The following is a 24,110-nucleotide window of genomic DNA, read 5'->3' on the forward strand; positions in this document are numbered from 1 at the left end:
CACCGTTGTGACCAATATCTAAGCGGAACCATGGGGCTTGGTGGGAGGACGGTTAGTGATGTAGCACACTGTAAGGGTGAGAGTTGAAGGGTATGTTGTGACTATGGCTTTTAGTGTTGGTGCACGGCATGGCATTTTAGCTAGTAAAGGTTGGCTTTTTCACGCTCTCCCGGGGACATTGTCGCCACATATAATCGCTATTCAGAGATCGGCTGAAATACAGGCCCTGCGAGGTTCATCCCACTCAAACACAGACTCACAACACAACGAGGCATACTGCATCGATCTTGTGAGGTAAGTTTAACTGTAGACGTTAGAATTATGATTAATCTATTACAATTTATTAATATGTCTATGCATGAATTATAATACATTTCAGACATCAGCACAGTTACTAGTTATAGTAAGAATAGTAACAGTAGCCCTTTCAAATACAAGTGTGTAGGGTTGGGTGGGTGTGTGAGAGAGTGTTTGTGTGTGGGATGAATGTGTAATCGCCATGTGTTAAGGATCCACCGGTATGAGACTAATTTAATTTGGGACTCCAACGAGAAATACTATATAGGCTGCTGCACCTTTATTTGTACCGTGACAACTTCCAGGCAACTGTTACATCATTCTACTCGTTTTGTTCTTCAGGAAGCGAGACTATGACGGGTTTGTGTGCTCTCTGCTGTCCCCGGAGGTCTCCCGGCGCTCATCCCTGGCCCTGAGAGCCTTCAACGTGGAGCTGGCCCAGGCAGGTGTTATAGCTGTCAGCCTCTACCTGGAGACAGTGTTTGCCTTGCTATTTGCCTTGTAGTGGTTGATATAATATAACCACTACAAGTACCACCAGCACCATTCCTGCTGTTAAAAGTAGTGACGATTAGTATAAATTCAATAATCTCTCGTAACTATGCTGTTATAACGCATATGTAGTATCTAGTAATAATAATGTACGTACAATATAATCATTTATTTAAGAAGTCTGTCTGGTCTAGAATATACATTTTCGTAAAGCGATGTATAAAGCCATTCATAAACAATGCATGTTAGATGTGATTTTATGGCCAACCTCTTTGCTGATGCTTCTGCCCTACACAGGTCAAAGACTCTGTTTCCCAGAAGACGATTGGTCTGATGCGCATGCAGTTCTGGAAGGCGACGATAGAGGAGATCTACAGGGATGACGCCCCCTTACAGCCGGTCTCCACGGAGCTGTGGAAGGTTGGCATTACATTGTGTCTCTTCTAGGAGATGGGACTGCTGTTGGCTTTTTTATGTATAAAGAAGGCCCTTTGAATAAAGTAAATGTTTTTTTTATATTTGTGTTGCATCAACCGACACTCATCAGACTGTACAATGTGTGTGGTTCTGCAGGCGGTGAAGCAACACGGTCTGACCAAGAGATGGTTGCTGAGGATCATTACAGAGAGGGTAAGAAACACCCTAACCAGATTTTAGTCGCTGTGTTTTTGTGATAGTATACTACAGGTTTTACACTGTGTAAAGTCAGTGGGCTGGCTCTAAAGCTGGAGTCTGTTCTGTCGTTTTTTTCTGTTTTGGTTGATAGTCTTTTGGTTTTTTTGCTAGGATTGTGTAGATTAGACATGTAATTCAGTTTCATTGGTAGCTCTAACACCGTGTTCACACTGTGCACGTCCCTGGATGGATCTCATAGACTTCGCATCAGGCACTCTCGAAATGCATTGTGGGTCAATCCGCTCCGTCGTCTCCGTTGCCTGCATCAAAAAGTTGAGGATTGTTAAACTTTTCTGGCAGTGACGGATCCAATCAGACCGCGTCCCCCATGCGTCAGACACGCCCCCCGTCATCAATCGACAGACGTGCACAGTAGGGGTGTGCCAAAATATCGATACTGCGACATATCGCGATATTTCGTCTTGCGGGACGTTATCGATATGCTGACGCCAAATATCGATATTTAAAGGTCCCATGACAAGAAAATCTCACTTTATGAGGTTTTCTAACATAAATATGAGTTCCCCTAGCCTGCCTATGGTCCCCCAATTGCTAAAACTTGCGTTTGGTGTAAAACGAGCACTAGCTGTTCTGCTCGCCTTTGAAAAAACGGAGGCTCAAGTGCGCTGATTTGGAATGTCTATTCTTGACGTCATCAGGAATCTCAGCTCCTCCCCTTACTCTGCCTGGCCCGCCCAGAGACGTTGGCCCGCCAATGAGACTCGACCGTGCGAGCGCCACATGTGTGTGTGTTTGTGTGAATACACACACTGTAACGCAAGTGTTTCTTGTCGGTTCTTTGACGTGTCTTGTATTTCCACAACGAGACTGTTGTGGGGGTTATGTTATCTCAGCCATGGTTGAGAAGGAATTGGGAGAAAGGAACTTTGGCTTTGACTGGCTGAAGTACATGAACTGCGTCATGCCGCCGGTTGCCGCGAGGCACCATCGCCCGGCAGCGGGCAGCCGGCAGCAGGCAGCGCGCGGTTCAGTCGACTTCAGGTTGATGTGAAAGTGGAAGAACCAGAGACGTCGCAGAACCCGACAAAGTCGTTTGTGATTCATTATATCGTCTGGAGGCGCACAAGCTTTTGGCCGTGATAATATGTATTAAATGATATAGATTTCTATGTATTATATGATATTATTTAGATATAGAGCTCCAGGACTGTATCGCAAGTGTTGTACACTTCCTTGTTATTTGGGTAACCGTTCTGTCGGACTCTCGTCTCTGGTATTTCTACAACGAGACTCGTATTGGGGGTTATCTCAGCCAAGGTTGAGAATGAATTGGGGGGAAGGAACTTTGGCTTTGACTCCCTCAAGAACATGAACCACGACATGGAGGAGAAAGGGATTGTTGGCGGCGAATGTCTCCAGCTTGAGACCCGCTGAGGGACCACCGCCGGAGGCGGAGGTGCCTAAGCGCTGCCCGGGAACAATCCCTTTCTCCTCCTTGTCGTGGTTCAGTCTACTTCACATTGATGAGGACGTTGAAGAACCAGGAACGTCGGAGAACCCAACGCGGTCGTTTGAGATTCATAATATCGGCTCACACATCTTTTGGCGGTTATAATATATATTATATGATATAGATATCTATGTAGGCTATATGATAATATTTTGATATAGAGCTCCAGGACTCCCGTGTGTTCTAGAATATTTACAGAACACGGCTAAAGGCTGTGTGCGCCTCGCCATTGCGATACATCCACTGTAAACAGAGCGAATGAAACTAAGCAATGAAATGTTTTCTGCATTTATTTTGTTTTCTAATTTTCTGTTACTTTGCATAAAATGTTTTTGTAATAAATTCTGAATTTCTTCAGTGACACAGATATCGTGATGTATCGTGGGTGAAATTTCTTGCAATATATCGATAATCGCAGAATCGCTGTATCGTGATATTATCGTTATCGTGGGTAAAATATCGTGATAGTATCGTATCGTGGGGTACATAGTGATACCCAGCCCTAGTGCACAGTGTGAACGCGGTGTAATGCCATTCTTTAAAAAATGCTTTGTTTGTCTTCCAGTGGTTAATGTTTGAAATTATGCACTTACTATGGCAGGGTAGGGGGTGTGTTGCTTTGGGAAGCTTTCAGGAAGGTTGTGTTGATTCAGAAATATTCAGGACGGTTGTGTTGATATAGGAAGCATTCAGGGAGGTTTTGATGCTTTGAGAAGTATTCATGGCGGTTGTTTTGCTTTGGGAACAATTCAGGAAGGTTGTATGGCTTTGAGTAGTATTCAGGACAGTTGTGTTGATTTAGGAAGCGTTCAGGGAGGTTTCGTTGCTTTGGGAAGTATTCAGGAAGGTTGTGTGTCTTTCTGTGTCCACAGGAGAAAGACATGGAGGACCGAGCCTACAGGAACCTCCAGGAGCTGGAGGCGTACTCGGAGAACACCCAGTCCTCGCTGCTCTACCTCCTGTTGGAGAGTCTCGGTATGAAAAGCTAATGTATGCAACGGAGGAGCTTCATGTTAGGGTGGAAAGGACATTGTCTTGGCCTGTCACGCAAGAGACCGGGATCTAATTCTCAGAGGATTTACTGGTGACACAACCAGTGAATCTGCTCATCATCTTATGTTGTGACTGTTCTCTGCCTCGCATCCACGTCGCTTAGCTATGAAAGGAGCAAAAATGTATTGATTGTTGATTGATGTATTGGATGTCACATATTCACCATTGCACCATACGGTTATAGGGGAAACGTTTGTTTATAATAGTTCTCTGTTGAGTCTGTGATGCATGTGCGGCTTACTTGTATCGGCAACTGTATAGGCTTGTGTTGCACGCCCTCACGTGTGTGTGTGTGTGTGTGTGTGTGTGTGTGTGTGTGTGTGTGTGTGTGTGTGTGTGTGTGTGTGTGTGTGTGTGTGTGTGTGTGTGTGTGTGTGTGTGTGTGTGTGTGTGTGTGTGTGTGTGTGGTTGGTTTGTGTTCCCAGGTGTGAAGAACGTTCATGCTGACCACGCAGCAAGCCACATCGGCAAGGCCCAGGGCATCGTGACCTGCCTGCGCGCCGTACCCTACCACAGCAGCAGGCGAAAGGTCTATCTGCCCATGGACGTCTGCATGCTGGTAAGTCCTATCCTCTCATCAAGGGGCAGATACATGGGCTCCTGGGGCATGCATGATGAATGTGAGGCCAGCACACAGAGTGAAAAGATAGGTCAGAGAATGGAGGAGTGACCAATGAGTGGCCTTTTCCATTCTACTATACTGGCCTGGCTTGACTTGGTTTGACCCGACATGGCAGCCCAGCGCGGCTCGGATTTGCATCTCCTTTAAAACAGGGCTAGCCTTTGGAAGGTGTGTCTTTAACTGAGGATGTGCTTGGTTTGAGTCGATGAAACAACAACAAACACACACTTATTGCTGTCTACTTCGTATTACATTAAACCAAAAAAAAAAAACATCTAGGAACTCAAACAATGATATCAACTATGATTAATTCAGTCTCAAAAGCTCATTTAGTAAACTATTTATTTTATTTTGGCTCTCAATGTTTACACATTGGATAATGTTTCACACATATTGGGTCCTTGTTCAACAAGCCTTTTTGTGTTGAAAGGGAACATCGTCAAACCAAAATCACTGCGGTATGCTGCTAACTAAACCTTCATTACCCTTCTTAGGCTTACTCTTCTTAGGCTAATATATTATAAACAATGTAATCCGTTCCCTGTTCTCAATTTGGAAGTAATCAAGTGCTCATTGCATTGTGACATTCTGAGAAGTATTACAGTGTTGGTGGTTTAAGATTAATGATGTAACTAATGAACTCCCTACTGTCCTCCCTAAGATCCAGGAAGTTATTGTTGTTTGGTTTATTATTAGAGAAGAGTTTTTATTTTTTTATTTTACGGTTGTTCTGCTTGAGTTATTGTTTTAAAGTTGAGTTAAAGTTGCAAGCACGTCAATTTATACAAGAAAGTTCACTTGTCCTAAAGGCATCCGGTAAGATATTGATACTTTCTAGCTCTGAACAGTTCATGCCCCTCCTCAACCTGCGTTGCTCCTTTTGGCCTCTAGATGGCCCTGTTGTTATAATTATTTTTTTACCGTTTTTGTTTACATACACTTGCCTTCAGTACAGTAAGTTTCTCTTATATAAAATTGAAGAGCATGCTCTATTCCTTTGGTCCAGAGACTTTAAGAGATTTTTTTCTCCCCCTAAAACTTTGTCTGTGTGGCGGCCAGTCAGACAAAGTAAACCCATCCCTGATTGGACACAGTGAATCACGCCCCCACTGTCCTGTATTTCATCTGGCATTACACATGAGGCCATCATTAAGTTACCTCTGCTCTATGACCCATCCATAAGTTTGTCCGCTGAGAACTCTGTGTCCCTGTCCAGAACTCAAACATGCTAATTAAATATCACACATCCACATCAAGTATCTGATTAAAGGTATTGAAAAGAGTGAAAAAAACAAGTAATCCATTGGACCAATATGTGTGTGTGTTTGTGTGTGTCACCAGCATGGCGCCTCACAGGAAGACTTCATCCGTGGAAGCCGGGAACAGAACGTACGCGACGTCATCTACGACATCGCCAGCCAAGCTCATGTTCACCTGGAACACGTAAGCATCAAAGCTCCTTCTCCTCTTAATGAATACAGGAAGTCAGAGCAGCTCCTCCCCCACCTCCATGAACTCAATCCAAAAAGTTAGAGCAGGTTACTCCACTTAATAAAGACAGGAAGTTAGAGCAGGCTCCTCCCCCTCCACTTACTGAAGACAGGAAGTTGGAGTAGGCTTCTCTCCCTCCCCTACTGTACACAGGAAGTTGGAGTATGTTCCTCCACTAACTGAATACAGGAAGTTAGAGCAGGTTCCTCCCCGCCGATATCTTAACACAGGAAGTTGGAGAAGACTCCAGGAAGTTGATAATATGTACTGGCTTCATAAGCTTAGAGTAAAGTCACTCTGGCTCAGTGAAATGTGTAATAACTGTCTTGAAATGCATATCACCAGTGTTCAGTGCAGCTTATCTGGGAAGTGGTTATACGCAGAGTGTTCATAAAGAATTAAATGCACAAAATAAGGCTTCCGAATGTATTTCATGAATTTGGGTTTGCAAATGCAAAATATTTTCAAAAGCCTTCATATTTTGCAAAACATCCATTGTTAAGTGCAAAATGTATCTGTACATCCAAAACATCTAACATCTATAATAACAGAACTCTCTGACAGGATGTCTTTCAGACTAATCCTTACATTCAGCATCCATCCCGAATGGAATTTAAAACTCGAAACTTGTCGAGAGGGAGAGAGACTCATACTGTTCGAAGCAGCACCATAATTGCTTCGCACCAATAACCATGATAAAACCAAAAAAAAAAAAAAAATTGAAAATATATTTTACAACCGTGTCAAAGCCTGAGTCTTTCCCTAGTTAACGGGGATGTTAGAGGGGACTCTTTGGGATTATACTCTTGCAGTTCATCCCTTGGCAACAGCACTGTAGATACATGATCAAAGACATGGACCCTGCTTGTTCACAGTCACGCCTCTGACCCTCTTATCAAACCACTGCAAAATCACTTTCTTCCTCCAAATCAGAAACCACCCACACACTCAGCCCAATAGGCTGATCCGTATACCCAGACCATACAGATGGATCAAGCTAAGCACTTGGCAATAACAAGAAGCAGTGAATATCTTAGAGATCCAATATTCATAGCCCGACCATTGAAATCAAGAAGTGCCAAACATGAATTACATTAAGAGACAACAGCAGCAAAATCTGGACTGAAAACATACACAGATAAACGCAGCTTTGAAAAAAAAAAAAAATTGTCGAAATCTGAGAAATTATTTGAGAAAAAGATCTTATCTGAAAATAGATGGATCCAAACGGTATGCACATTCGTCTTCAGTACTTAGTGTCTGTAAAGGCTACATTCTTAAACAAAAGGATGAACCTCACCTAAAAACAACTATCTCAAATTGAAAATTGCATAATATTTAAATTCTTCTTGGACCCCTGGAATTCCCTGTACGACAGAGCGTAAATAACTAGTTAATCAAGACTGATGGACTGAACACTTTTTACCACTGTTCAGCCATTGGTGCACCTTTTTGGTGTGAATGGAATCGGATCGAGATCCTGGAAAATCTGTGCCACCAATCTTGCACCTCAAGACCAAGTGACGTGTCTGGAACACTGTTCCAGGAGCGTTGCTGGGTGAGGCAGGGAAAGGGTCAGGGCTGTCTGACGTGAGACGCTATCATGTGCAGCGAGCAAACTAATCACAACACTCAGCTGAGGACGATTTGAAGCCGCAACCGATTATCGCAACGTGCCAATGCGGTTCAGGTGATCCGATCGCGTTTCAATACAGAGAACAATTTATGTGTGCATAATGCCATTAGCTGGACTGTCCCTTTGCTGTGCCATGTGTGAGGGTACAATACGGGAATTTTCTGCTTGTGTGAAAAGTATACAAAACTAGCATTGCCTCAAAGGTTATCCCAGTATTTTCCCTGGAGCTAGGTTTGAAGGGTGTTGAGTAATGGGTTGAAAACACCTATTTTCAAAAGGAAACAAATTCATCTCCCAAAGCTCCAGGAGAATGGGTCTAATTAGCACCATAGGAAAGGTGCTACCCAATGGTAGAATTTGTCTTTGGACGTCATGTCCTCCCTCAAAGATTGTATTCATGCCGAAGGATCGCGCATTGGCCCATATTTTTACCCTTACCGCACTGAGAAAAGCCCATGTACATAAAACAGAAATATAAAGTATTCATGCTTTGTGGATTTTAAAAAGCATTTATTCCATCTGGTACAAAGGAGCATTTCACAGATAGATGGGGAGGGGTATGGGCTGGAAATCATATGATTGAGTAAACACAATGACTAATAATAATAAATGTTAAATGTTAAAATCAGAAACAAAGCAACCAGCTATTTTAAAAAGTGAAGTAGTAATGTAAGTAATAGTAATACAATAAACTGGACGTTCTTGTGTATCAGAGGCATTGACATGCATGAACAGTATGGGTAGAGTTCTCAACAACCTGAATCTCATAATTTGCTCGTTCCTATGACTAAATAAACATAACGGGTGATATATTGTGTGAATATTTAGGAACGAGCAAAAAAAAACAGAGTAGTGACTATCTTGTTTACACATTGTTCAATGTGTAAACAAGTAATCTGAAATAAATCGGCTGATTTCATCATAGCAGATATTTAGGCCGACACGGCTTAAATATGTAAAACAAATCCATCTGAGTTAGGCTGGCTGTTGTGCAGGGTCGAACCTAGTAAGGAACACCACTAAGACTTTACTGGGTTCCTCCAAAACCCGGGCTGCATCCGAAAACTCATACTTGCCTGCTATATAGTAGGCATTTTGTAGTACGTCACAAATATAGCGCGTCCGAATGCTCAGTACGCATTGTGTAGTAGGCAAAAATGTCAGAATGCGTACTACCGCCACCGTATACAACGGTAGGTCACTACGCTATCCCACAATTCAATATATATGAATAGAAAAATCAGTAAATTATCGCAGGTGACTTTAATTTTGCTGGCATCTGATGTGCAGCGTACAGAGGGGAAATACGTCATCTACAAACATCCGGTGGTGTTCGGAAGCATTCTGAGGCGTTCTACGCATAGCTGTAGTGTGTACTACATTAATGGTCAAGTAGTAGACACTGCACAGAAATAGTATATACTTAGTATTCGGATGCACCCCAGGACACAGGGTGGTGACGAGCAAACCCGGTTTATTGTAGAAGTTGAAGGATAAATTATCCTCATAGCAGGTGTAACAGGCTGCCATGTAGGAGATCTGAGTGTGTGTGGTAATGGCTGGTTTAACCTATGGGCATTGATTGTTTGATGCACCACAGGTGTGCAGCCGTACCCAGCCCCAGAGTCCAATCAGTCTGACTCGGGCCAGTCATCTACCACACACACTCCGCAGCTACAAAGATCCACAGTCCTACCAGGTTTTACTTTGACAAAATGCTTTGCTGATGACCTTGTACTGCTCATTGCCATTGACGGTGAACAGGAAAACGGCCAGCATTTTGCCCTTTCAAAATCGATAGAATACTCCAGAAACATTAATTCCAGCCTGACAATACAGAAATTTAATTTGAGTTTGACTTTCATGGCCATGCGACATTTTGGCATGGCTGAACTTTAATTAACAGAGAAAGCCTGAAGCGTTTTTTACACAATCAGAAAGATCCAAATGTGTTCATGAGTAGGAAAGTGTGGATTCTATCAGCTTACCACGACTTCTAAGAGTGAGAAAAGCTCCCTAAAGAAACCCAGCATTCAGAGCTGTGGAAGAATATAATGCAAGTGCACAGGGCTGTTATCCGATGGAGATCAATATTCAAAAACAAGCCATCAAGTTTATTTTTTAATATCCCCAATCCAGCAAGCCCCAGTCCAATCAGTTTGAAGCCCTACCAGCCATGGGCTGACCCAGGGTAAGGGGCCCCGCTGCCAGCTGATTCTCTCCAGCCTCAGGGCTCCAGTCCCGCATTCATCCCAACCGCGTTATCTCTGGAAAGAAATGACAAAATATCAGAGAGAGAGAGAGAGAGAGAGAGAGAGAGAGAGAGAGAGAGAGAGAGAGAGAGAGAGAGAGAGAGAGAGAGAGAGAGAGAGAGAGAGAGAGAGAGAGAGAGAGAGAGAGAGAGAGAGAGAGAGAGAGAGAGAGAGAGAGAGAGAGAAGTTTTACGCACTGTGGAGCTCAACTTTGTCCTCTCAAAGATGATGGGTGTTTATTGACACAGTCTCACTATGTGAGATAATATGCTTAACCAATAGGATATTGTCTCTGAGGAGCAGGGATATCATTTAATGCCCTGAGGCCGCTGCTAGATGCCTCAATTAGCTGTATTGCTTACAGCTATATATATAAGTGTACACCTCAGTAACTGACAGTAATGGCTTTGTTTGTCTGATTCCTCTTCACAGGCTCGGAGCTTCAGCAAAAACGTTCCTGCCTCTGCTGCCCCTGCATTCCTCCAAACGGTACACACACACACGCATGTCGCACGCACACAGTAAATTCAGCCGCGGTGAGACCTTCCTCACATTACACTATTGGTTCCTCTTCATCCTCCTCACCCGTCTGGTTTCTCCACCTCTTCCCACTGGTTGCTCCATTGACGTGAAACATAAAGGTATTTAAACAACGCAAACAAAGTGGTGATGAAAGGATTTTTGCCCTCGTAGGGTTAAATATATGGTTAATGTTTTTATTGAATTTATTTATTTTTCATGTGTGTGGGCAAATCACACTGTCCCTAAAACAGTCACAATTGAAGTTGAAAATAAATAAATATATAAATGACTTCAAACAAATTTTAACGAGAAACGATAAATAAACGATAATATCCTTCATATGAAGTAGCAGATTTCTATAGATAGAAATAGGCCCCTCCTCTCTACTCAAGAGCATGCGCGGCATGACTCATACGACTTAGGAGAGAGAGAGAGAGAGAGAGAGAGAGAGAGAGAGAGAGAGAGAGAGAGAGAGAGAGAGACCTTAATGGAAGCCGATAATGCCCCTTGTGCACAGCCACATGACCAAAGAGCAGGAGGCGGCTGATGTGCGTAACCTCGGAAACCAAAAAAAACATCTGCGCTCACGCGGCGTCGGGCCATCTTGCTGACACGTGTGAGCGCTGTGTCGATGAGCGCCTCACAGCCCTACTCCTCCACCTCCTCCGGCCTCTTTGTCCACTACATCAACCTGCTTCCCCTCCTGAGTGCATCCTTCACGCAGCACTTTGGCACCCCACTTCTCCTCTCTCCTCCCCTGGCTGTTTATTGTTGACGCACTCTGCCGGCTCTTAATGCGGCCGCAAATTATATCAATTATTTACATTTGCAGAGAATTTTCTTACCTCATCTCAACTTCAGCTCTGTGATATTTCCAAAAAATCAGCTAATATTCCGTGTGTGTGTGTGTGTGTGTGTGTGTGTGTGTGTGTGTGTGTGTGTGTGTGTGTGTGTGTGTGTGTGTGTGTGTGTGTGTGTGTGTGTGTGTGTGTGTGTGTGTGTGTGCGTTCTGTACCTGTGTTTGCTCTGCTCTTCTGAGTGTCTTTCGTGTTCACATATATAATGCATATGCCGTGCTCTTTGGTGCACGTGTGTGTGCGTGTCGCCTGCTCTCCGCGCCAACGCCCCTCCTGAAAGTTGAATGTGCGCATTGAGATTCATTTCATGTTGTTGCCGTGTGATGTGGTGCGGCGTGGCCTGACACAGCACTGATGTGCTGCCGGCTCCTGGTTCTCCTCGCCTCTCTGTGTGCCCATGCAGCCCCCACACACAAAGTGAGTCCTTTATCTCCTAATTAGAAAGGAACATCCAACCCCAGACAAGCCTGTGTACGCCAAACTCAGTCCTGCTCTCAGAGGGGCGGCCCTTTGAGTCTTTTGTTGACTTGAGTTAATTAATTGAGGTGATGGTATTTTGAAACTGCGTAAATAGTTTTCGTTTTATGACAGTTCCGGGAGGTACGTCTCTCTCCGAGAGAGAGGGGGAGTAAGAGAGAGAGGGTGATGGAGAGAGGTAGAGGGAGAGTTGTTTATTCTGCTTGCGGTTGTTTACTCAGTGGGGAGAACAAACCCTCACCACTGTGAGACAGCAACAGCTGGCTACAAGTAACCTACAGCTTGAGCTAAATAAATGGTGTATATTAAAGGAGGCATATTATGGTGTTCTCCCAACAAGTAAACATAGTATATGAGTTCCAGAAACATGTTTTTGAAGCTGCTTGCTGGAAATTGCTTTTAGAAAAATAAAATCTCACCTACCCTATTCCCATCTGTTTCAGTCCCTTCAGAATGCTCTGTTTCTGGTGTCTGTAACTTTAATGCAAATGAGCTGCTGCCCATTGACCAATGAGCTGTCAGAGTGAACCACAGCATGGAGGTGAAGTGATTGTTGCTGTTTGCGGACTCCTGGAGCTCTATATCTATATAATATATAGGTATTATGTAATATTATATCTAATATCATGGCCAAAAGCTATGTGTGCCTTTGATGATATTATGAATCATAAAGAATGTGTCTGACGTCTCTGGTACTTCCACAACAAGTAAAGACCATGGGGTTATCTCGGCCATGGTTGAGAAGAATTTGGGGAAAGGAACTTTGGCATTGACTCTCTGAAGTCCAGATTGATCGGCGGCACAGCGGGAGCTCCGGCGAAGAAAGCTCGGCGGCAGTCCGGCAGCTCCGGCGGAGATAGGGATTGTACTCCCAGGTGCTGAGCTGCCGGGCTGCCGCCGAGCTCCCCTCACCGGAGCTGCTCGTCCGCTGGTTCACAATTATTAGCTATGCTCTGATTGGAGGGGGTGGGGAAGTGGGAGGTAATATTCTAATGTGCCCCCTTCCTACGTAGGAGGGGGCGCCGAAACTGGCTCGCTCGTTTGGTAACTGTAGGCGGGGTACTTTCAGAAATGCATATCTCACTCAAAAAATCATGTACCAACTTTTTTAAAGTTTGCATGCTTGTGGGAGCACCAGAGACCCAAAACAACACCCCAAATCCCAGGAAAAGTTTTGTTTTCATAATATGTCCCCTTTATAGACGTTATAGAATAATCATCATGATAATCAAAGTTCAACCCATGTATATCGACAGACTTTTCTATTACAATTAAATTATAACTGTATCAAATGAGATATAAAAGTTAAGTTAGTAAAGATCCCAATCGTTTTTTTCTTCTATCTTACAAAATTGTAGCTCCATTTTTAAGCGAGCTTCCCCCAGTAGCATGCTGACTGCACACAGACCCCCTTGGCAGAGCTCTTCTTCTGTGGTGTGCAGGTGGTGCTGGAGGACTACCTGCAGAAGGTGCGGCGGGCCGACTTTGACGTGTTCCACCCCAGCCTGAGGAACAGGAACCCCCTCCTCGCCTTCCAGCTGTACCTGCGCTCCTGGAAGAAGACCTACTGACCGCCGGACCACCGCTCTCTCCCTCTCTGGCCCCGAGTTACAGAACACCCTCCCGATGAGTCAGGGGCAGGCCGCTCACTGAGGAGGGGGTGGAGTCTCAATGTGTGTGTGGGTCTGAACAGAACAGAACACTGACCATCACCAATTCTCCAAAGCTGCTTGTTGTGGGCGGCTTCTGTCCCTGAACACACAGGAGCACGGACATCCACTGTTTTCAAGCCAACCCTTCACCTACTGTTGCACAGTGTTGCTATTGTTCTGCATTGGTCCTGGTATTACTATGGTAAAGTATTGGTCACCTTGTGTACTCATTCCAGGTCTACCAAGACTGGCAACGATTCCATTAATATGCTATGGTACCCATGAACCGTGTGTGTGTGTGTGTGTGTGTGTGTGTGTGTGTGTGTGTGTGTGTGTGTGTGTGTGTGTGTGTGTGTGTGTGTGTGTGTGTGTGTGTGTGTGTGTGTGTGTGTGTGTGTGTGTGTGTGTGTTCAGTAGGGTTGTCCTGGTACTACTGTTTAAAGTAGTAGTTTATACTAATCCACAAACATAGGCTGTGCACAATTTATTTATTACAATTACCCCGACAAGCTCTGGTGAGGTGCTATAAGTATGTATATATTTATACTTGGAGTCTTATGAAGGACTTTACTTCTTTGAAATCCCAGACTTAGTAGGTCAGGGTAACAGTGCGCCGAAGCAAGGCACAAATGTCATTGTTCTTCATTCTTGAAAACGGCACTGGGTATACTGCGATGTCTTTCTGGGCAGCACAAGAACTGTATCTTTTACTGGTCGGTCACTGGTGAATGCACACTGGAAGCGAGTGGTTGTGGTGGACGAGTCCTGGGTGTGTGAATGTGATTTGATTCTGTAAATGTATAATGCTTTGCTTCCGAAAAATACATCTATAAAATATGAACCAGGTAAAAAATGGATGGATATATTTTTGGTTGTATTGGGCTGGACAAACTAATGCGATCATCAAATTGTGGTTTGGATAATGGGCTACATCTAGCAAAACAACATCAAACTAGCACTGTAGACTCCGAGCTGCCATTTGCTGATCTGTGAGTGTGTGTATCTGCGTGCGCACGTTTTGTAATACTTGGGTAAATGTCAACATCTCAGTAGAGATGTATCTTATTTAGTTTTTGGGGAAAAATGTTATCAACAAGTAGAATGGTATCCAAAAGATGTAACATACACGTGTAGTTGTATGAAAATATATATATATTTGTAATATATATATGAATATGTGTGTATACATATATGAATATGTGTATATACATATACAAATATACATATATATATATATGAATATGTGTATATACATGTATGAATATGTGTATATACATATGCACATGCACATATATATATGAATATGTGTATATACGTATACACATTCCCATATATATGAATATGTGTATATACATATATGAATGTGTCTATATACATACACATACTTGTATATGAATATGTATATACATATATATGTATATGTATATACGTACATACATATATATATATATGTATGTACATATACATATATATATATGAATATATATACACACACACACACATGCATATACATATACATACATATATATATTGTGGCGACCCGGCCCCAGGAATATCTCTCTCACTCAGGAAATCACTCCACGCCAAGGTCCGATCAATGCCCTATCTCTCCGGCCGGGCCGGTCTCGTCCCTGGAGAGGGAGGTCGCTCCCGTCGGTATGGCTGTTCCAGCGGTGTGTTCTGTGTCGGCGGGTGTCTTCCGGGCGTGAGGGTTCCCTCGGGGCCGCTGGGGAAGGTCCGCTAGATCCACAAGTCGGTCCGTCCGTATCGGGTCCTGGAGGTTCCCTGCTCCGCTCAGACTCCCAGTTCTCTCTCCTACGAGCGCATCAAACAGCCTTTTAAAGGGTACCTGGTCTTACTCGTCCTCTCCCGCAGGTGTTCTCCATTGCGCCGATTAAGAGTGACGCAATGGACGCTCCCTTGCTCCGACTGGTGGATATCGGCGGTATACGCCATCCACCACCTCTCCCTCGGGCCGCCTGGCCGGAGGGTTTGGGACCGGGTTGCCACACTCCTCCACCGCTGGTTGAAGCCTTGGGTTGTCTCTGAGTGACCAGAGACAGGCATCTCGGCGGGACAGAGCGTCGGCGTTTGCGTATTTCCTGCCCGGCCTGTGGTCCATCTGGAACCTGAAATACTGGAGGGCCAGGAACCACCTCGTCACCCGTGCGTTCGAGTCCTTCGTGCTGGCCATCCACTTGAGTGGCGCATGGTCGCGACAAGCGTGAACTCCCGGCCCAGGCGATAGTACCTCAGCTTGTCCAGTGCCCACTTGACGACCAGGGCCTAACCCACTCGACGACCAGGGCCTAACCCACTTGACGACCAGGGCCTAACCCACTCGACGACCAGGGCCTAACCCACTCGACGACCAGGGCCTAACCCACTTGACGACCAGGGCCTAACCCACTTGACGACCAGGGCCTAACCCACTTGACGACCAGGGCCTAACCCACTTGACGACCAGGGCCTAACCCACTTGACGACCAGGGCCTAACCCACTTGATGACCAGGGCCTAACCCACTCGATGACCAGGGCCTAACCCACTTGATGACCAGGGCCTAACCCACTTGACGACCAGGGCCTAACCCACTTGACGACCAGGGCCTAACCCACTTGACGACCAGGGCCTTACCCACTTGATGACCAGGGCCTAACCCACTTGATGACCAGGGCCTAACCCACTTGACGACCAGGGCCTAACCCACTTGACGACCAGGGCCTTACCCACTTGATGACCAGGGCCTAACCCACTTGACGACCAGGGCCTTACCCACTTGATGACCAGGGCCTTACCCACTTGATGACCAGGGCCTCTTTCTCCACAGTAGAATAGTTCTTCTCGTTGGGGAGGAGCTTTCTGCTGATGTAAGTCACTGGGTGTTCCTCTCCCACCCGGACCTGGGAGAGTACCGCTCCCAGACCCAATTCAGACGCGTCGGTGTGGACTATTAGGGGCAGAGAGAAATCAGGGGTTATCAGGACAGGCTCTGAGCAGAGGGCTAGTCTGAGGTCACCGAATGCTCTCTTGGCTGCCTCCGACCACGTTACCCGGTCTGGCAGGGCCTTCCAGGCAGAAATGGGGGACTCGAGTCACATGACTTGCCTCGAGTCAGACTCAAGTCGCAAATTTGAGGACTTGAGACTTGCTTGACTAACACTGATAAAAGACTTGACTTGACTTGACCTTGACTTGGTCATGACTTGAGACAGATGACTCAAAATGACTTTTTTAAAGTTAGATTAAGTTAGAAATGATGTTGTATTAATATATATATTATTTTATTTTGAAACATGATCGGGTGATTTTACAGTGCAATGAATGCACGCATCTCGGGTGATTGCGCTCTGCAAGGACAAACTGCCGCTGCGTGAGCAGGTCATTGGAGCAGGAGTCATGGAGGCGGCAAGACCGAAAATGATTAAATTTGGGTTCAAGGATTACATTGTCGATGATAGTAAGAAAAAGAGGACAGCGGTATGCAAGGTCTGCAGCTCAAAAATCAGTGACGCGATCACCACAACATCAAACTTCTTCCGTCACTAGAAAACCCACAAAAGAAGGTAAGCTACGTGACTGCGTCTTTGACTGCGAGATTGACTGATTGACTTGAACTGTTCTCGTATACAGCCACCTAGAGGTTATATTTGATTCTGTTCATAGGTTGGAGGTAATCATCATAAAAACATTTTCAAACTATTCACATAATGGTTTTGGAATGTGTTGCAATAGTTTGAGTTATTGTTATTGTTAAGACATTGTTATTGTTAATGTTGAAATAAAACTCTAACTTATGAACCACTCTCTTTACCGATTTTTAAATGTGGAAACTGGGTTAGATAATCAGATTTTTGTATGACTTGACTTGTGACTTGCTTGACCTGAGCAATGACTTGACTTGTGACTTGCTTGAGTCTCACCACAGTGACTTGGGACTTGCTTGAGACTTGAAGGTTATGACTTGAGACTTGCTTGTGACTTCTCCTTGCTTGTGACGTTTCCTCCAGTCCCAGGCGGCACTTGGCGGGGTTGGCTCGCTGTGAGTCCGGCCCTCCTCAAATCCCCCAGGACCGCCCGCAACTGTCGGAGGTGGATGTCCCAGCTGGCGCTGTGGATGATAATGTCATCGATATAGGCTGCTGCGTTCGCCTGGTGAGGCTGAAGGAGCTGGTCCATCATCCTCTGGAATGTGGCGGGAGGGCCGTGGACGCCGAATGGGAGGAACGTATACTGGTATAAACTCCCCGGGGTCACAAACTCCGTCATCTCCCAAGCGGTTCTGTTGAGCTATACCTGCCAGTACCCCTTGGCGAGGTCCATGGTGGTAAGTTTACGGGCGGGGCCGAGTCGCTCAATCAGGTCGTCGACCCTGGGCATAGGATAGGCGTCAAAGTCCGAGACCTCTCCGGAAGTCTTTGCAGAATCTAAAAGTTCCATCTGGTTTGGGGACCAGGACGGTGGGGCTAGACCAGGCGCTGCGTGTCCTCGATGACTCGGAGCTGGAGCATCCTGGCGACCTCCTCCCGGATCGCATTCCTATGGGCCTCCGGGGCCCGGTAGGGGGGGCGTGACGCCTGGCAACGTCTTGATGTCGTGTTGGGCCACCGTGGTCCTCCCGGGTACTTCTGAGAAGACGTCCTGGTGCTCCTCGAGGTCTTGCTTCTGGGCTGGGCTGAGGTCCTCTCCCATGGGAACCACCGGTATGTCGCGTCGGGCGGCCAGAACCAGGGGTGCCGGAGCCGGTGGGTTAGCACCAGTCCGCCACTGCTTCAGCAGGTTGATGTGGTAGAGTTGGGTGGGTTTGCGTCTCCCGGGCTGCTGTACCCTGTAGATCACCTCCCCCACCCTGTCGACCACCTCGTATGGCCCCTGCCACTTGGCCAAGAACTTGCACTCTGCCTGTATATATATATATATACACACACATATATATATATATATATATATATATATATATATATATATATATATATATATATATATATATATATATATATATATATATATATATATATATTTTATATATATATATATATATTTTATATATATATATATGTATATGTGTGCGTATATATATATATATATAAAATGTATATATGTATATGTGTGCGTATATATATATATATATATATACACACACACACACACACACACACACATATATATATATATATATATATATATATATATATATATATATATATATGTGTGTGTGTGTGTGTGTGTGTATATATATATATATATATATATATATATATATATATATATATATATATATATATTATGTATATATATATGTGTGTGTGTGTGTGTATACTGTATATATGTATGTATAGATGAGTATATGTGCCAGACAAACGGAATCGAAATTACGTTTATCTATGACCCACAGTGCAATAAGAATAAATGGATACAATTTGGTAAAATAAAAAAAGATACATTTACATAAAATAGGGGGGGGATGTATGTGTGTGTGTGTGTGTGTGTATAAATAGTAAAATGCTCTAAAACCCTCCCTTTGAACATTGTTACAGAGAGGTGGTAAGTGGTCTGATAATGAACGCCCTGGCGGCTCTGGGTGAGTGCAGCAGTGAACTCCTAATGGAGGGACTGTGAATGAGGTCTGCATCTTCAACACCCAGCCGTCCTAATTACCTTGTAGTCCAGGGAGGCCTGCTTGTTTATGTATGTAACCTGCGTGCACTCCATCGGACTCACAGACCGTTGGACTGGAGTCCGCGTCAGCCAGAGTGATTGTTTACCTCGCTGAAATAATAATTAAAAGCACAGCAGCCCTTAATTACAACGTGTGTGTTGGCTAGATCACTATTTTGCTAATGGTTTGTTTAGAAAGTCTAGGTGTGTGTATTCAAACAGAAGTTCAAGTCTTCCTCTTATTACCATATATATATCAAGCAGCCTGTAGCTACAAGTATTGAGTGATGAAATATATTTCCCATGAATGAAATAAGCCAAAAATAATGATGCAGTAGTGAAAAAAGTGATGATACTTGTTAAAAACATGTGTTTTGGTTAGGTGTGTAGGTGGTTGAGATCTGTCTGTAGCAGTGAGATCGGAGGGGGCTCTTGGGACCAGATTAGAATAGATGTTGGTCGTCAATTCACTGATCATGTACTCTCTTAACCCACGACAGTAGTGGACCAGGAACAGGGTAGGAGATGAAGGTAGGAAGAGCGTGAGAGAAAGAGAGAGGAAGTTTGACAAATTGTATTCACTCCATGCCATTGCCAAGCCTGTCTGTTCCACTCCTCCACTGTGTATTTTAGGGACCTCTGACCTTCCACTGTGTGTGCTTGTCTGCATGTGTGGGTGTGGGAGTGGGTGTGGGTGTGTGTGTTGGTGTGCACGTGTGAGCAAGAGAAAGAGAACATTTGCTTTCATTATCTTTGTAGAATCTGTGTGGCAAATTGAGAAAATAAATCACTCTCATCATAGATGAGTCTGTGGTTAAATAAGGACAGATGTTATCTTTCTATTAAATTTTCCCATCTAGAAAGGTGTCACCAACTACTGTTGAAGGTTTTACCTTTTGGTGACCAAAATTGAGGCTGTTGAACTGATAAAAAAAAACGTGATATTACCCAGCCTTCTTTATTCAGGATTTTTTATATTTTATATTTTTTCAGAGACACTCACACCTCAATAGACTCAAATGTCTTGTATGAGTGTTCCCCTGGATCTTTGGAGGACTTCGTTGAGAGATGGTGGACCACTTTCTCCCTCACAAGTGGCATAAACAGACGAGGTGGATGGGAACAGTTCTGCAACACAAGGGAGACCAAAATAAAATCGAAAGGAAGGTCCAAATATTTATGTATGCGGGTGCTTACCGGCCCGGGGCCAATCAGGGGCCCCAAAAAAAAATAAAAATAAAAAATCGCTCCACCCCCCCCCCCCGTCAACAATCCCCCCCCCCCCCGTCAACAATTGCTCCGAAACCCCTCCCCCCCCCCCCCCCGGTCAAAAATTGTTCCGAACCCCCCCCCCCCCCCGTCAACAATCGTAACGGGGGGGGGGGGGGGCCCTTGAACATCCTGCATACGAGCCCGTCGTTGCCTTGTTACGCCACTGGTCTAGTCTATAGAGTTTTTGTGTTGAATAAAACATTATTATTTGAAGTCTTTCCACTGTCCCTTGAGACGCCACATGGCTAGCCCTGAGACATTGCTAGGGCACTTCAAAAACATTGCGGTGCAACAAAGCAAGCTCTGTGATAGAAGCGATGTATATAATTGGCTCATTCTAAGGTAATGAAAACACAATGATTCTCATGTTCATGGGACTATACTGTGGTTCCCAGACGTGTGGGAACTCACCCTTTGGGGATTGTTATGGTGTGAATTGGCCACCTCTACTAGCCAACGGTAGACTCATTACACGGCACCTGTTGGTACTAAATACGTGGTTTATGTTAATATTTATCCTTGTTTAATCTGTATTTTTATTGATACTTATTATATTGAGATTTGCTAACTGAAAGCACGTTACCGGCTTAACTAATTATAAATATTGTTTCATGAATTTCCCTCTTGTTCTTGAGCTTCGGTCACATATGCGGTCCATTTAAAAAAATCATCCATTATTCACTATGATACTACATACAACATACAGGTCTTTATTTTTGTCCAATCGACATATAATGTATACAATGATATACAGTTTGTATTAACTGGTGCCAACATCAAAGAGATGTGAAGGGGATAGAATGACCGGTAACGTCTTAGGGTGCACTCACACTAGGCCAGCCTTACCGTACACATTGAGTGTGCCATCTTGAATTGTGCTGGTTGACATCACCGGATGAAAAGCTAACCCAATCAGATAAGAGCATGGGGAACTTTTAATCTATGATGAGCTTTCAGTCTCGATATGACATAGCCGTGGCACCGGGGGTAAGATAATGTGCTGATGGACTTGGAGCAATCAGAAGTCACTGCACTGATAAACAGTGGAGCCTCACATTCCCTCCTTCCAACATATACTTTCAATGTTACTACCCCTCTTCCAAACCTCCACTTACAATGTTACTATCCCTCTTCCAAACCTTCTCTTCCGATGTCTCTCCCTGTTCCAAACCTCCTCTTCGAATGTTACTCTCCCTGTTGCAAACCTCCTCTTTAAATGTGCCTTTGGCAGCGAGATTGCTTCACTGTAGGAATGCAAACGAGGCTCTGGCTCAATCAAAGCGTATACTCGTTACGCTCCATTTGAGCAATGAACTGATTGCTGAAGGAAACTCTTTAAAAAGGAAGATTGTCTGGTGCTAGAATGGTAATGATATTGTGGGAGAGCAGGGAGTGTGGGAGTGTGGACACTGTTAATTCATCACACTTTGAAGCACGTGTAAAATATTATTCAAATTGAAATTAGAAAAAGCTCCTGCTTCAACGTTCCAGAATTTCAGCGACCGATTAGAGATTTAAAGAGCAGAAAGAAAGCTTTTCTGATCACGTAAGCAAATATAAATATAAAAACAAACACTTCCTCGCTCAGAGACTTTCACAGACATGTTTAACACAGCATCTCCAAAATCACAGTAAGAAAGACAAATTAAAACTTATACTTGAATTCAGCTGCTATAGACTTGACCACCCTGACATAGTCATGGTTAAAGAGGAACCCCCCCCCTCCCAGGTAACGGTATATTTTGTTGGTTTAGGATGTTAGGAGCTTAGCAAAGAAAGAATCCAGTGATGCATTCTGCTGAACAAGCCCAATTCATTTGAGACCTTTGTGCATGTCGTCATTGGGTATCTTGCAGACATTTGGAATCTAACCCAGAACATTTTGGGTAGAACCTTCCAGCCACCACTCCACGTTTTAGTATGGTCTGAATTAATTGAAAATGTTTGAGCAAAAAGGAAATTAGTCTGTTGATTGCTATTTCAATGCAGGGCTACCGTAGCAACCTCAAAGTGTGAATGATCCGACATGCTCCACGTGTGCACTGTCAACAAAATAAAGAATATTAATGCCAGCCGTTTAATGCAGGATGCTTTAGCGTCAAAACACTCCAAATTAAACTTAATGCTGCACCTGTTTTTGAAGAAGAAGTGTGTATACAATTAAATACTGTCTAAAGAACAGAGTTCTGAATTAAACAGTTGCCATGGATACATGTCCTCGTTTCAGGTGACCATTGAGCAGTTCTCGTGTGACCAAGGTTCTGTGACAGACTGCATTAAGGACATAGTGGAAAGTCTTGCTGTGCTCTGGAACACTGATGTCTGTGCTGGTCCAAACACACCAGTTAATGAGCTTGGGTTTAAATAGCCGATGTAGAAGACGAGAGGAAGCCAGTACGAGTTCATTCATTGTCAACATAAGGTTGTGTTTCAAAACCCTAACTTTTTTGGTAGTATCAGCATTTCAGCAGTGACACCCATTAATATGAGTTCCCCTCGCCTGCCTATTGTTCCCCGGTAGCTAGAAATGGCGTCAGGTGCAGAATGAGCACTAGGTATCCTGCTCCTCCTTTGAAAAATGAAAGCTCATTTGGCACCACATGTCGTCATAAGGGGCCAAGTTACCTCCCCTTTCTCTGCCTTGCCCGCCCAGAGAATTTTGCCCGCCAATGAGACGATGAGCTACGATCGTGCGAGCGCCGTGTGTGTGTGTGTGTGTGTGTGTGTGTGTGTGTGTGTGTGTGTGTGTGTGTGTGTGTGTGTGTGTGTGTGTGTGTGTGTGTGTGTGTGTGTGTGTGTGTGTGTGTGTGTGTACACACACTGTAAGCAAGTATTGCACACTTCTTTGTTATTTGGATAACCGTTCTGCTGTTATGGCGTGTTATGGCACATAACACGTCGGGTTCTCTGACGCCTCTGGTATTTCCACAACAAGACTCTTAGTAGGGATTATCTCAGCCATGGTTGAGAAGGAATTGGGTTAAAGGAACATTGGCTTTGACTCCCTGAAGTACATGAACCACGACGGATGGACGATGGAGGAGAAAGGGATTATTGCCCGCGATTGTCTCCCGCCGGAGCCCCGCTGCCCCCTGCTCGCTGCCCGCTGCCCGCTGCCCGGTGGTGGCTCGGCAGCGGGCAGCGGGGCTCCAGCGGGAGACAATCGTGGTCAACAATCACGGGCATCATCCCTTTCTCCTCCATGTCGTGGTTCAGTCTACTTCAGATTGATGTGGAAGTGGAAGAACCAGAGACGTCGGAGAACCCGACGCAGTCAAAATATCGTCTGGAGGCGCACACAGCTTTTGGCCGTGATAATATATATAATATATAATATATATGTATAATATGATATTTTTTAGATATAGAGCTCCAGGACTCCCGCTGGAGCACCCGGAGTGTTCTAGAATATTTACAGAACACGGCCAAAGGCTCTGTGCGCCTCGCCATTGCGATACATCCACTGTAAACACGACCGCATGGTACCGTGGCTGCAAGCTGTTCAGGGCCACACCCCCACCCTCCACATTGACCCACCCTTAACGTTTGTGGCACGTTTGTGGAAAGCTCATTGTGGGAATGGCTCGTAGTGGCTGTAATTCTGCACCAAGGCTGAATTTCTTCAACATCTTCAAGTAATGTATTAAGGGCCCACTAACAGCTATATAAAAACATTCATAAAGC

The 24,110-nt window shown here is 44.6% G+C and overlaps 1 protein-coding gene across 2 annotated transcripts; it reads left to right on the plus strand.

Moving 5' to 3' along the window:
- Positions 1–3: 3 nt before the first annotated feature.
- ndufaf6 (NADH:ubiquinone oxidoreductase complex assembly factor 6) lies at positions 4–14,468 on the plus strand. 2 transcript variants are annotated; one of them, XM_030369938.1, is made up of 9 exons: positions 4–294; positions 640–739; positions 1,087–1,209; positions 1,363–1,419; positions 3,808–3,910; positions 4,414–4,547; positions 5,952–6,053; positions 10,422–10,478; positions 13,288–14,468. In XM_030369938.1, exons 1-9 carry the CDS (start codon positions 104–106, stop codon positions 13,414–13,416), a joined length of 996 nt encoding a protein of 331 aa, XP_030225798.1. In that variant the 5' UTR covers positions 4–103; the 3' UTR covers positions 13,417–14,468. The 2 variants fall into 2 exon arrangements, with proteins under 2 accessions (XP_030225798.1, XP_030225797.1); XM_030369937.1 differs by lacking the exon at positions 13,288–14,468 and adding an exon at positions 10,631–10,898.
- Positions 14,469–24,110: the final 9,642 nt, after the last annotated feature.

The sequence above is a fragment of the Gadus morhua genome, chromosome 11, assembly GCF_902167405.1.
Source record: "Gadus morhua chromosome 11, gadMor3.0, whole genome shotgun sequence".
Classification (NCBI taxonomy): Eukaryota; Metazoa; Chordata; class Actinopteri; order Gadiformes; family Gadidae; genus Gadus; species Gadus morhua.